Source organism: Anarrhichthys ocellatus, unplaced genomic scaffold (genome assembly GCF_004355925.1).
Source record: "Anarrhichthys ocellatus isolate YVR2014 unplaced genomic scaffold, GSC_Weel_1.0 scaffold9, whole genome shotgun sequence".
Classification (NCBI taxonomy): Eukaryota; Metazoa; Chordata; class Actinopteri; order Perciformes; family Anarhichadidae; genus Anarrhichthys; species Anarrhichthys ocellatus.
Window position 1 is genome coordinate 5,383,372 of NW_022280039.1, and position 13,863 is coordinate 5,397,234.

At 38.8% G+C, this 13,863-nt stretch overlaps 1 protein-coding gene across 2 annotated transcripts; it reads right to left on the reverse strand.

Moving 5' to 3' along the window:
• Window positions 1–5,813: 5,813 nt before the first annotated feature.
• stx2b (syntaxin 2b) lies at window positions 5,814–13,330 on the reverse strand. 2 transcript variants are annotated; one of them, XM_031849518.1, is made up of 12 exons: window positions 13,107–13,330; window positions 12,982–13,031; window positions 12,808–12,882; window positions 12,618–12,717; window positions 11,751–11,825; window positions 11,567–11,640; window positions 11,060–11,168; window positions 9,053–9,126; window positions 8,466–8,603; window positions 8,205–8,315; window positions 7,919–8,036; window positions 7,686–7,775 (listed from the first exon to the last, which is right to left on the reverse strand). In XM_031849518.1, the coding sequence occupies exons 2-11, from the start codon at window positions 13,009–13,011 to the stop codon at window positions 7,941–7,943; spliced, it is 882 nt and encodes a 293-aa protein (XP_031705378.1). In that variant the 5' UTR covers window positions 13,012–13,031; window positions 13,107–13,330; the 3' UTR covers window positions 7,686–7,775; window positions 7,919–7,940. The 2 variants fall into 2 exon arrangements, with proteins under 2 accessions (XP_031705379.1, XP_031705378.1); XM_031849519.1 differs by lacking the exon at window positions 7,919–8,036 and having other exon boundaries at window positions 5,814–7,775; window positions 12,982–13,330.
• Between the last annotated feature and the right edge of the window lie 533 nt (window positions 13,331–13,863).

Below are 13,863 nucleotides of genomic sequence, written 5' to 3' on the forward strand. Positions count from 1 at the left end.
CACAAGTACCAATAAGAACGTTCCTCTTGAAACTAATTGTACAGTGTGGGATTTTGTAGACACCAAACAGAGGACATTGTGGAGGATGTGTCAGTGTCACAACATAATACTAGTCAACTTATACAATCATGCTTTGCATATAGCTAGGAGGATAATCAGTAATTTTCCATCGAATAACTTCCCAAAACTAACGTATGGAGACACAGAAACTACCTCAGTTTACATACTACACTCTGGAAGATGGTTGTACTGCATCCCAGTCAGCACGGTTCAACAGTTTCCTCCCCACTGCCGTGTCCTCAACCTACACTGTAAAACATCACACAGGAATTTTGTGGAGTCAAAAAAGATTTTCTCATTAATATACATTTAATTGATTAAAAAAAAAACAAGTTTAAAATGTTTATTGTAAAGGGAAGTGTGGAGTTGAATTAATGTACTGCTGAGAGTTAGCTCAACTCATTAAAATCAATGTCTAAAGAAATTAAGATAACGTAAAACTTTTATATTATTCCAAGGGAAAATGTTGTGCAGGACATTAGCACACTTCCCAGCATGTATTGTTTGAGAGTTAAAATTCTCCAGAGACCCTCCTTTTGTAATTTGGAGATTACAGACATAACTTGTGTCTCTAATACGTGATAAGATGGTGGTCAATGTAAAAATAACAAAGAGCAATGCTACTTTGATGAAGGTGTCCTAATTCTGCCAGTACCCATGTGCACTTATAATTTAATATTTATAGTCAACAATTCCATATGTTGACTTTATATCATATCTGGTACAACTCTTCAAATTGAGTTGTAAAAATCATCATTGAAAAAAAGAGGATCACAATGTAGCATAATCAAATCTGTGATATTGACAATAGAAAAAAACATGTTTGAACATATTTAGTCTAAAGTTAATCTGCATTTGTTCAAAAGACATTTTATACTTAACAAGGTGTGTTTAGATAACTCCAGCCAAACGTCTGAGGTGCATCCACACAACAAACAATGATCTTGTTTTATTTGCTCTGTTTCAATATAAATGCAAAGTGAGAGGAGCCGTGGGAAGTAAGCCATGAGTACCACCATGAGTGTTGTAGATTGCTTTTGACCAATTTATCAGTAGTAGAAAAACTGAATTAATATTTGGATCTCATAACTAAGCTAGAGGTAAAGTAGAGATGATGGAACATTTTTCTTCATAATGCGCCACTTCACCACAAGAGCAGTAGGTATTATGACAAAAAATATCTTCAAATTAAAATTCCTAAATATAATCTAGAAATGTTTCTTGATTCAAGTATATGCATAACACATGGCAGACACTGGGCTTAATGCATGTGTAAAATTCTAGTTTTACTTGATCACCACAACAAAATTACATCAAATTAATTTAATAAGTTAATTGCATTTCATTTTCTATCAACGGATTTCTGCACTATCGATGCTTGAACAACTCTTAATCTCTATTGTATATACAGGAATGCCATGCCAGTAGTTAAATGCCACGACAATTAATGATAAGAGAAATGTCACTACACTTATCTTACTCCACAACTCCATGTCCGTCCTTGTGGTGTATAGTGTTTACTTTCCACCTGACATTCATATTCTTTTAAACCGCATCTTGTAAGTCATATTATGGTTATTAAGTAATTAAAAATATAGTATAAAATAGGTTTTCCACAAATATAAGCATATGTGTTTAGGTGTGGGTATGTACTGATTTAAACTAATGCAAAAAAAAAAAATGCCCAAATGGAATTAATTTGTAGGAAATGTCAAATTATAGGTTATATTTAGTAAAATGCATATTACATAATGACATGTTGGGTAATCTCTTTGCAAACAAGCAAATGCCACTTACAGTACAGAACATTTACAGCATTACAGCGTCTTGTTTGTTTGGTTGCTAAATGGATAAGAGATGAAAATACAATCACTGAGTGCCACATATGGTTTCATCCGTTAATGTTGAGCCTTGGTGACGGTAAAGAGTCTTGGCTGAGGAGTGCAGGCTGAGGTCAGATTATGGCTACAGGCATCAACAAGTGCTGATCCCGCCAGTGTCCAGACACGGACGAATCAAAGCTTATTCATCGAGAGCTTTACGATCCACCACACAGGCAAACACCACACAGCGCTCACCTTATCTGTGCCTCTCGTCCGGCTGTTCTTCTTTACTGTGGCTAACCTCTGTCTCTGGCTCCACGCTACTTCCCACTGCGACTGTTTCAGGAGTTTCTCCACCTTGCAAGTCTTCTGACAACCCATTGTCCCCTGGCACATAGAAACAGATGTCAAGTTAAGCCACGCATCAATCACATAACATCTCAATAATACATTCCCTGTTTGTTACAAGCCATAACCTACCATGACAGAATGGCTTGCATGCTTCCCCAAATGCTTGTCATGGTCAGCAGTGCCGGTTGATGTCATAACTCCAGCATGTTCGGATTATAAATATCTGTATTCAGCAGAGTTACATAAAAATGGATGTTGGATTATTGTCAGTACACACAGACAGAAAAGATGGCACAGCTGCCACAGGAAATACATACAACGACAAAACCATCTCAAATTGAATTTTGTTGATCAACAAAAAACAGACAAGAGCTGCATGTGAGAAATGTACTGTGTATTTAGAGGATAAGTGTATTTCCTCTGAAAGAACCTTGTGCTGTCAGTTTTCGTTGATGACATTTAAAAGATTATTGTATCACATGCACATGGAGATAAAAACAGTTTTTAAAGCGTCACTGTAGAAACGACGAGTGTAAGTTTTATTTAGTTTTTCTGAATCTACACAATTTTTTGAATGTATTTCTAGTTTAAAAAAACATCATATTAAAAAGGTAAGAAGACATTTTGATTATAATCCGACTGGAGTTTAAACTTTTCATTGTACATGAAATTGTGATTCACAGTAGCTGTGGGCTATAATTCCACTACAGACTAATAACACTCTACAAAATCAAATAGATTTGTTTAATATTTTACGACCCACCTTTGATGCAGGATAAGCCGGGCTCCAGCAGAAATGAGGCCGCAATTAAAATGTCCAGTGGTCCGGTCATCACTTACAGTACAGTCTCCACTGGGTCATCCAGGCCAGCATTCTCCAAAGAAGCACTGCAGAAGAGACTATTTTCCTTCCCTGTCAGCTCCAATTCCAGTTAGACCAAGCACTTTATTGTACTACGCAATTCACTCGCAGAGACATATCTCATACAGTCCACACTATAACAGAAAAATCTTTCTACATATATCTTTCATCTGTGGCTGAAATGTTGCATCAGTCATGCACACATAAAATAAAAGTAGTCTGTGATTTTTTGGTCTCTCCTGCATAGTTTGTTCACTACTTTTCTGTCTCTCTTCATCAGGCTGCATGGATGACCATAAAAGGAGACTTCTGGAAAGAAAATATCCAAAATATACATTTTAGTTTTTATTTTACTGCACTTTGTCTATCTGTAGATTTCTCCTAAATTCAACAAAACTTAGCATTAGATAATGCCTCACTTCCATGTATAATCAGACAATTTCAGAAAAATTTTAGATAGAAAAAAAAATTGTCTTAATGTAAGTGAAACCCACTAAAATAAAACTCTAATAAGGGTGAGAATATTTCCAGTAATTTCCCATCTGCAATAACCATTTCCGTCCAGCAGAGGGCAGTGATGGCTGCAGAGTAAAAACAACAACAGCGCTTCCTGGTTCGAGGCAGAGTAGAATGAGGCAGAAGAGCTATACAAGCTAAAAGCAGAAAGAAAACAAGCCATGCAGAATAGAAAGTATAAACGCTTTGTTTGAAGTTTGAAAGTTCTTCTGTACGAAGTATTTAATGATCTGGGTTTTCAATTCTCTGGTGATTCATAGCTAACGCTAATTCAGTGTAGCCTATACTCTGTTACAGAGAGTAAGAAGAATTCATATAATTTAATTGAATTGTGTGTTTTTGATAAGACATTGACGAAATGTGTTGTAAGCAGAGCTGGTTCTAAGTAATCTAAGCAGGTTTTCTGGTGTTTTTATTCCTCTTCTACTGTTTGAAAAGTACCGGTTAACCGCTTGTGCATATATCATCCGATAGTGTGCTCAGGAAGTGCTTACATAAGTCATCAACTGAGGACGTTTTTGTACCCAACAGCATATTCAATTTTACAATAGAAAGCAGTCATCTCTAAATAAGTTTTTTTTCTCATACTCTGACCTAGAAATCTCCACTTAATAACACTAAACTCTCCAGTTTTACTCCTATCTATATCCCGAAGGCTACAGGAGGGTTCGTTATGATTCATTGCCTGATTTATGGAACATTTTATTCCTAAAAACATGGTGAAAATATAATTTTGTTTATAGCTGTTGACAGTATTCTCTGATTAATGGAGTGATGTGATAAAAAGATATCTAAAATCTCCTCTGTAAAAAACCTTTGACTATAACATGTAAACAAAATTAAACAATCATTTTCAACCTGGCTTTATCCAATGTCCAGAAATCTGTTCTGGAAATTTGATAACATAATGCCTCATTTGCATATTTAAACTTGCAATACAAAAAAAGTCTTAATGTAAGTAATTTACTTGGAAGGTGTCATGGTGAAATCTAAATATTTTTTTTTTTGCCTTATTAACCTGTGGTGTCTCGCTGCATCCTGCACTGTGGTCTGGAGCCCCTGTTGCTCCAACAATAGGGGGGGGAATTGAGCCCAAGAAGACTTTGTCGCATCTGAATTTCCCGCTGTAGCCTCTTCATTTCTCTGCTATGAACAAGGTCACGAGGAGGCGTGACTGCAGAACGATTACAGAGCACCAACAGATTTGGATGTCGAACTGTTTGCTAGGTTGATGGGGTTGGAACGGGCTCAACAGGCATTAAGACAGGTAGCCTCCAGCAAGTCGCCCACTCATCAGTATCTGCTTTATGAACTCTTGTTCACTGATTCAAGAACAGTTATCAAAATGAAAAATATCACATTCATTCAGGTATCGAGGAAAAAGCCAACAAATTGGCAAAAGACGCAACTAAAAAAAGAAATTGTCTGAATTAATATTAGACTTTTAAAATCAGAAAGAAAAAGCAGGGTGGAGAAAATATAATCAACAGTGATTATTCTCAATCCTGCCGACTGCCACAGTGAGAGTACTCTCACCGTTTACAGTATGGAACATGGTGTATACTTTTGAATTATGCCGTAATAGTGTTTTTCAAAGCAGAAATACACTAATTCGAATAAACAACCCTCCATACATCTCAAAATATTATTTCTGAACATTTGTTCTCGTCAAAGCTTCCAACACCTACAGCTGGCCACAGAGATTACTCATCCACATAAACTGCTGTGTCCAAGTTAAATCACAGTTCATAATATCCCTTTTGACATCTCGGATGTCTTGCTCAGTGACCTGAAAACACCCTCATGCACCGATTTTAAGGACATTCGCTTTTTCACTCTAAATGCACCTCTGAAGTTTCCTTTGATCTAATTCAAAGAGAGAAAAGAACTTGCCCTCAGGGGACTTACTTCCACTTTCTTCACTAATCTCGTTTGGTTGATTACATGGAAGTCAAGCGTTTTGTGCAAAGTGCTCATTAGTCCTCAAGTAAACAGCACCCTCTGCTTATTTCTGTTTTCCTCCATACAAACCGAACCTCCAAATGTTTGGAGGTGCTAAAAGAACACAGAAAATAACCTTAATTCTGTCTGACAAATTCAGACGTTCGCAATTTAAAAGTGCTCCAGTATTTATGACTTAATAAATTAAACTTCAGCACCTTCAATGTGAAAGGAAATAGACAAACAATACTCTCTGCAGTCTTTTTACTCTTTATCTTTTAATTACATGACTTAAGTATTCTGTTTCAATATAAAATACAATATATAACTTACAAGAATCAAATGTATCAAAATTAAAAATGTGTGCTCTTGAAACAACATAATCCAAGAGTCCTACAATGTAGCGCAACTCTTTTCACAATAAACATTTCAGTCATCACACACCTTGATCGGGATAAATATAATATATTCAATAAGTTAAGGTTTCATATTAAATGTCAAGGAACTTTTATAAGATTGTTGATTTTGAGTTATTGAATGAGATGATGAATTAAATTCGATTGATCTGAAGATATTTCGTCTGATTGAGACACAGTTAACTTGAAATGATACAGAGAATATATTTTAAAAATGTTCTATTTCTAAAGGACTCCTGAGCTGTAGTAGTTTTACATTCAATTCACATGAATTACAGGAAATGCATAAAAGGACAAGAGAACATAAGGATCATACACATGAACATGTAAACACAAATTATGCAATTCATTTACAAAGAGAATTTAATATCTATATTTCAATGCTTATTTGGTTTCTTGTCAAGAGTAAGGTGAGAATATGGATACCACTCTCATGTCTGCACGCCAAATATGATGCTGCAGCCACTTGGCTTAGCACAAAGACTGGGAACAAAGAGAAACAGCTAGCCTGGCTCTGCCAAAAGATAACAAAATCAGCCTACCACCGTCTCTAAAACTCTCAGACGACCACATTATATCTTGTTTGTTTAATCTGTACACAAACAGAAGTGTAAAAACGACACATTGTGGATTTTCCAAGGCCTATGTACCAGGAGAAGTGGAAGTCACTGCGCCTGGCCAAGAAATAGTTTGGCATAAAACCCCTGTAAACCCGTAACGTGCCATATTTGTTACTTTTGGCAGAGCCAGGCTAGCTGTTTGTCTGTTTCCAGTCGTTATGCTAAGCTAAGCTACCACAGCTACTGCTGGTACAGACATGAGTGGTAATCAATCTTCTTATCTAACTTTCGGCAAGAAGACGAATGAGCTTATTTCCCAAAATGTCCTTCGACAAACGACAAAGAAATATCTGCGAATGATACTTAAAGCTACAGTTGGTAATCTTGAGAAACTAGCAAAAGTAGGCTACATTTTTTTTAATTATCGAACCGAAAAGCCCCGCCCAGTGTTGGCAACTCTTTTCCAATGAAAGTAGGTAGCAGCACTAGTTTCAAAAGATGCTAAATTTGCAAGAAAGTCGCCATCACTGACCGCCCTTCCTCCAAAACCACTACCTCAAAGTTATCATGAGTGTAAACAATGAACATGCTACTGTTAGTACTCACAGCGGTCAAGCTGGCAGCTTGTGGAAGACCAATGAGTGCACGGGCAGAAAACGCTCAGGCAGCAGGTAGACGGGCAGGTAGGTAGCCCGTCCAACCATTACATACTGGTTTCTTGTTTCTTGTTTTCATCAGAGAATTTGATTCATTGATTGTTGTCAGGATGTAATGACAATTTCAACAGAAATATCAAAAAGAAATTTAAAGAAGATTACCAACCCTACCTTTTACATGAACAAATGTCAGCGATACAGAACGCACACCAGTTTTAAAATCGGATGTGCTGTCAGCATTCATTATATGACCGCTTAGGGAAAAGGATGTGTGCTGACAGGAGGCTTTGTTCGAGCAACACAGTACAGAATTGCCCCAGGACGGTATATCATGAGGTCTGATGGTACTGGTGCAAAGTGGATCACACACACGTTATACTTACTTCAGCGCGATCCCCTCTGTAATGCTCTTCGATAGTGAATGACTTATTGTTGTCTTACTATGAAGCTGTTCTTTGTTTCATCACTGTACTGGACCTGCATACAGCTGACTGCTGTGAGGGTGTGACTCATGACTCAAAGACTCCAACTATTATGATGAGCAAAAGGAGTAAACCTGCGACCACACACATGATAAGGCCGAGGAGTTTCTGTCAAGAAGAGAAGGAAAGAGACAAATATTGCATTACATATCCTGTAAACCAGTAAACGGCTAAATGAGTAAATGACTTCCTGGATGTATAGGTGAGTGGATGGATGTGGTGTTTTAGGAATGGAAGCTGTGGATGGTTACCTCAGGCAGTAATCAGTAGTTCTCATACAGGGGGTTTGGTTAGTCCAACAGACAGGCCAACAATTAGAGCAATGACAGCAAGCAGGATCAACAGAGCAAAGGCAAGGATAATGTATTTCTGTCAAGGGAAGAAGAGGGTGTTATTTGAACATCAATTAAAAGTAAGGTATCATTAAAAGAGGCTTTAAACAGATGAATGCAGTCATCTTAAGTGGTCACATGTGACTTTGATATCCTGTATAATTGACATTTACGTATTTAAAAAAAGAAGAAAAAAAACGCATACCCTCCGGGATTTTTTCTGGTATCTCACTGCTTTTTTAGTCTCTTCCTTTGCACTGCAAATGTATTCGACTGCATTGGAAACGTTCTTCTCGATGTTGTTAACCATATCGCCCTGTAAATGACAGAATCAGAATATTGTCTCAGTAGTATTAGTAAAGAAGCACAGTGGCTATAAACTATCATAAAGCATAAACTATTAGACGTTGACTAACTAAAGAGTAAATTTCAGCTATGAACCGCTCCACTTAGATCCAACTGTTACCTGAGTTTCTACCAACATCGCCATGTCCATGAACATCGCATGGAGCTCTCTGATGCTCGACTCCAGACGCATAATGTCCTGATGTCGGGACTCTATCTCGCTCAGGGCTTGACGTGTGATCTGGGAATCAGAAATGATCTGAGGGAGAGAAGGTAAAATAATTCATGTAAATACACCAAACAAATGCTCCCAGCTGTCTGTGTGTGTGTGTGTGTGTGTGTGTGTGTGAGTAAATAAAATTAAAAAAATGCACCAAATGATTTACTCCTCCTCTACCACCAGATGGCACTATTAGCTTTTAACCCTGCAACAATAGTGTACCATAATAATAATAATAATAATAATAATAATAATAATGCACACCTATCATAACATGAAATGCAGCTCAAGTGCTTTACAAAATAAATAAAACAATAACACAGGTGGGGGACACAAGGAGCGTAAACAAAATAATACAATCCAGTATAGAGTGCATTACGGTAATCTAGACCGGAAATTACAAAGGCATGGGTCAACGTTTTGGCATCCTCCACAGAGAGGTAGGGTTAAACTCTGTACTGCACGGTAAAGCTTAAGAGAAAACTTACATCAGATGTGAAGATCGATGGATTTCCACTTTCTAACATGCCCTCTAGTTCTTCATCGGTGGTCACTTTTCCAGCTAAAAGAATAAATAGCAGACAATGATTATCCAGCAATGAACAGAAACTCCCTCCTGAAGGATGGGTTAAATGCAGAAGTCATCATTTCATGTATCTGTTGATCTATTATTTATCAGATAATATTTGGTTATGGTTTTAAACAGCTGTCTTTGACTAAAAGACTGTTTATCTGACGCATCCTGTTTTAATCAGGGACTTGTGTTCGTCATTCTTGTGGCATGCTTTTAAAAAACATAAAAACTCAACTCTGACATTTAATCGACAAAACTCCAATCCACTAATGTCAAGAATGTAAACAACAAATGCCTGTACAATATATACTGTTGTGTGCTTGATTCCAGGGTAATACATCTGTGTATGAAGCCAGCTGTGTGAGGAGAAGAAGCGTCGTGGATTGAGCTGACAGAATAATGATGTCTCTGTTATCCAGCCAGGAGACACTGCTACAAACACAATGCTAACGTTTCCCCAAGTAGTGAGAGATATCTCTTAATAAGTTAAGACAAATATGAAATTACTGATACTGTGTTTGACGGCGTTAAAGAGAGGCACACTGAGGGTTTCTGTTAAAGTTAAGATGATTTTTGCTAACATGTTTTTAAGAACCAAATGACTAGTGTTTTCATAATACTGACTCATTTTGAGTACTAAATATGAACATGCGGCAATTAAACGACAAATCTCAGTGGAACAGCTAAAGCATTTATCAGTGGGGGTTGTTTTTGTGACGATGCATAGAGGTGTCTGAGGAACAAAAGGAAGCCAGCAGCCCTCATAGACAAACAGCTGCTGAAACTCTATCAACAGAAAGCTTTCTTTTTTCTGGAGCCATGTCTCCTATTGTACAACAGCCTCCCTGGAGAGAGAGATCTCTGTGCTTACTGTATGTCACACACCAATATTGCAATATTCCCCAGAGAGCCAGAGCCAACACACAGCAAAAACACACCACCATTACAACACATCAACACACACCACGCAGAGAAGTATCACTTCTGAATGAAGTAAATAAATGGTGTAAGTCCACGGCGGCACAGACGGCTTCATGTGGCCGTGTCAAAGACAGGTGAACTACTGTTACACTGGCCGCTGAGCGCTCTGCCCGTTTCCCAGGGAACACAAACACAACAAGGCGTCTCCAGTATCAGGCTCTCCCGTCTGCAGTGTGGAGAACTAGAGCCGCTCATTAATGCTGGCCGCTGGGACTGCGAGAGACAGTCCTATTTTTTTTTTTTCATATTGTCTCGTGTTACTCATGTGCATAATACAATGCACTCTTTACATTCGTTTGTCGCTGTAATTCTGAACAGAGAGGACCGAACATGATGGAAAATACCAAGTTAAAACTAATTAGCTTGTATGAATGCTAATACACTTATATACTATGCTGCTATTTTACACATCCTAGTAATAATGACTCCACATATTCATTCTGGTTTGTCAGTAACTAACTCTTGCCATTTATGTGTCCTTATAGAACCGGTTGGTGCTCTCCTATTCTTTGATCGATCCTACTACTAAAACTACTGCTCATTTAAGTTCCATGAAAACTCACAAAGCATTCAAAATCCAGTGTTTGGATGAGATCACTTGTGACTCTGTTTTCTGTAGAAAACCACTTGAAGAAATCTGAAAAAAATCTGGCCGTGCTGCTGGTGTCTGTTTGTCAACACTTAGAGGAAACCGGTGCGGTCTGTTTCCTGGATCCTGTCCTTACACGGCTTCAAGGTTTTATTTGTCACTCTTTTATCTCCACATTTACAAATTGTGTCCGAGCAACCAAATTCAAGCCATTGATGTGTTAACAGAAACAGGAGTATTTCCTGTTTGTAGTCGCAATTTACATTCATTATGATCAAAGGCTACTCTATAAATATAGTCCATAATTCCTGGCCCTGCAAGGGTTTAGGGGGTCCATTATTGTTCACTTACTTATCTCCAGCTGTCTCTGGATCCTCCCTTTGCTTCTTTCCCGAAAGGACACTTGAGTCTCATTGTACTGGGTCATGACCTCCACAAACTTCCTGGACAGCACTGTGTGCTGAGGACAAGAGAAAACACAGAGGGGGAAAATGAGGGCGTTCGGACTTTTGTGACTAAACAGCCCTGAAAGCAGTTCTGTAAAAGACACGTACACTGTTTGAATTAAAAGTACGTTTTAATGGGTCATTCTCTGCGCGGTTCAAAAGTATTTATAAAACAAAAGAAATACAATGCCAATCTACAAACACATCCTGTAAAATAAAGAATGTGGCAGGTCAATTTGGGAATTTGACAGTGAATAATTAGAATGTTCCTTATCTGTCTACAAGTTGGATACACCTTCTCAAAAACATTTCCCTCCTGATGTTTGATGGCAGATGACGATCGTGTGTGTGAGCAGGATATGTAATATGTGTGTATGTCAGGAGTTTAGCAGCCATCAATCTGTTTCCTGACCTGCGTTTTCTGGATCCTGAAGTCAACCGAAGATCTGTTAGCTGCGTCGTCTTTGGGCATACTGTGCTCCATGGCTTTAGAGGGACAGAGTGATGATACATTACACAGCAGCCGACAACATCAGCTTTTGTAATGTGAAGTCAATGAACAAGTGTGATGACCATCAGGTCATAGTTCAACTCACATTTTAGTTTAGTTCGCACCACGTTGGCATTGCCTTTGATATCGTTGGTCAGTGCATCCAGTTGGTCCTTTGTTCCTTCACACAAACAGGAATAAGAAACTCGTCAGACTTGGTTTAGTGAGGAGGAAAAATAATGTCATCCAGCTAATCGCTGCGCCTCGCTCACATGTAAATATTGGATTTACTGGGATTTCATCTTGTAACTTGGCAACAATCCTGTGGCAATATTGCAGAGGTCACACAGCACAAGGCTCTTTGTTTCTCTCCCTGGTGACCATTTCCACGTCATGGATCTTAAAGCACTGTGCTGTGTTACATTAAACATAACCACTGATGATGCCATGGCATTGGAAACTGGCTCTTTGTCTTGCAGGGTCCTGAGGCTCACACACTGAACAAAGCCAGGAACTGAGTACACCGAGTGGTAACACTGTTTTCGCTTTCATGGAGCTTTGAATCATTGGAAATACTTTATAAATGTATCTGATCAGTAAAAGAAAATGTACATAATACACCGGTGCCTGTAAACATCTGCAAATGACAGCATGTTTGAATCCCTGGTTGTTTAAAGGTTCCTGGCAGAACAAGTCAGAGCCTAAACTATAATGGTTAGTGCGTTTTCGGGAGGAAAAAGGAGCCGTTTCCTTCACAGGTTTCCGGCCAGGCAGCCATTCATTTACAATGAGGAGGAAAATGTAACAAAGGAAGTGAGACATTTTCACTCTGTGCCTCAAAAGTCAAACTCCAGCAAAGCAGTTGTCAATACAACTGAATGCACAAATGAACCCTTGAAAACAACAAACATGTCACCATTGAAATTCAAATGTTCTCTGTCTTCACCCTAATCCTTTGTAAAGACACACTTACTGTCATCTGGGTTGGGTGCAGACAGGATCATGCTGTGCATCTTCCTCACCTCCTCCACTTGGTAGGAGACCTTATCAATGAGTCCTCTGACTTCTTCCACCTAAATCAATCAACAAGACAACAGGGTCTTGAATGAACCCAAATCTGTTCCCAAACGTGTGCACATCCTGGAAGTTGCAGTGAAACCCACCCTCCTGAAAAAGCTCTCCATGAAGCCATCTCTGTCCACTGCGACTGTGACATCCACCTCTGCTCGTGACGTACCCTGTACAGGTGAAGCAAAATGTGTGTGAGTGACTTCTTGTAATGCCAGCACGTTTAAGCTGTCACGTTGTAAACAGTTAAAGCAAGAACATAGACTCACAACAGTCAGTTCGGCCAGTCGGTCCTTCATCACACCGATCAGCTCGTCTCCTGCCCAGATAATTCTAGTAAAACATCATCATCCTGTCAAGTCTCCATGTGTAGAGTAACATTGATCCAGCTTACTGTGCACTGGGGTCCAGATTGTCGAGTAATGGAGATGAGAAACAAAGCAGGCCAACTTTAGCAGCGTTATCAAGGCGGCAGAAATATGTCTAAAAAGTTTTAATTCTAGCAAAACGGTGTCTACAATACAGTTAAAAAACAATAAAGACGCTACAATTAAAGTCTAAAGTGACGGTGTTTCTGGTCTACACCGTAACAGATCCACGACATCTCTCTCTCTCTCTCTCTCTGTCTCCGGGGATACGCCTCTCTCTCTCTCTCTCTCTCTCTCTGTCTCCCGGGATACGCCTCTCTCCCTCTCTCTCTCTCTCTCTCTCTGACTCTCTTTCTCTTTCTCTCTCTCTCTCCCTCTCCGCCTCAGGGGGGTGGGGGGGAGACTAGTTCCACCCTCAATTCATTGTGATCGGACCATCACGATAAGCAAACTAAATTAATGTAATCCTATTATGTTTTGGAAGGGTAACAATAAAAAAAAGAAAAAAAAGAAAAGAAAACTTGTTTCCTCCATTAAAAACTCCACCTAAGTACAACTGTGACGTACATGAGTATTTTGTGGTTGATTGTGTGACAACTGTGATTTTATCAGATGATAAATATTAGTTTGACAGCAATCCCACCAACAGACAGTTATATGAGAAGGTTTAATAAATAATAGATAAACACGACTGGGTGGCCACTAATCTGTCGGAAATCTAACCACACGGTGGCGCTGTTTACCTTGCTATGTATGTTGGCAGCTTGTAATAGGACGAGAAGT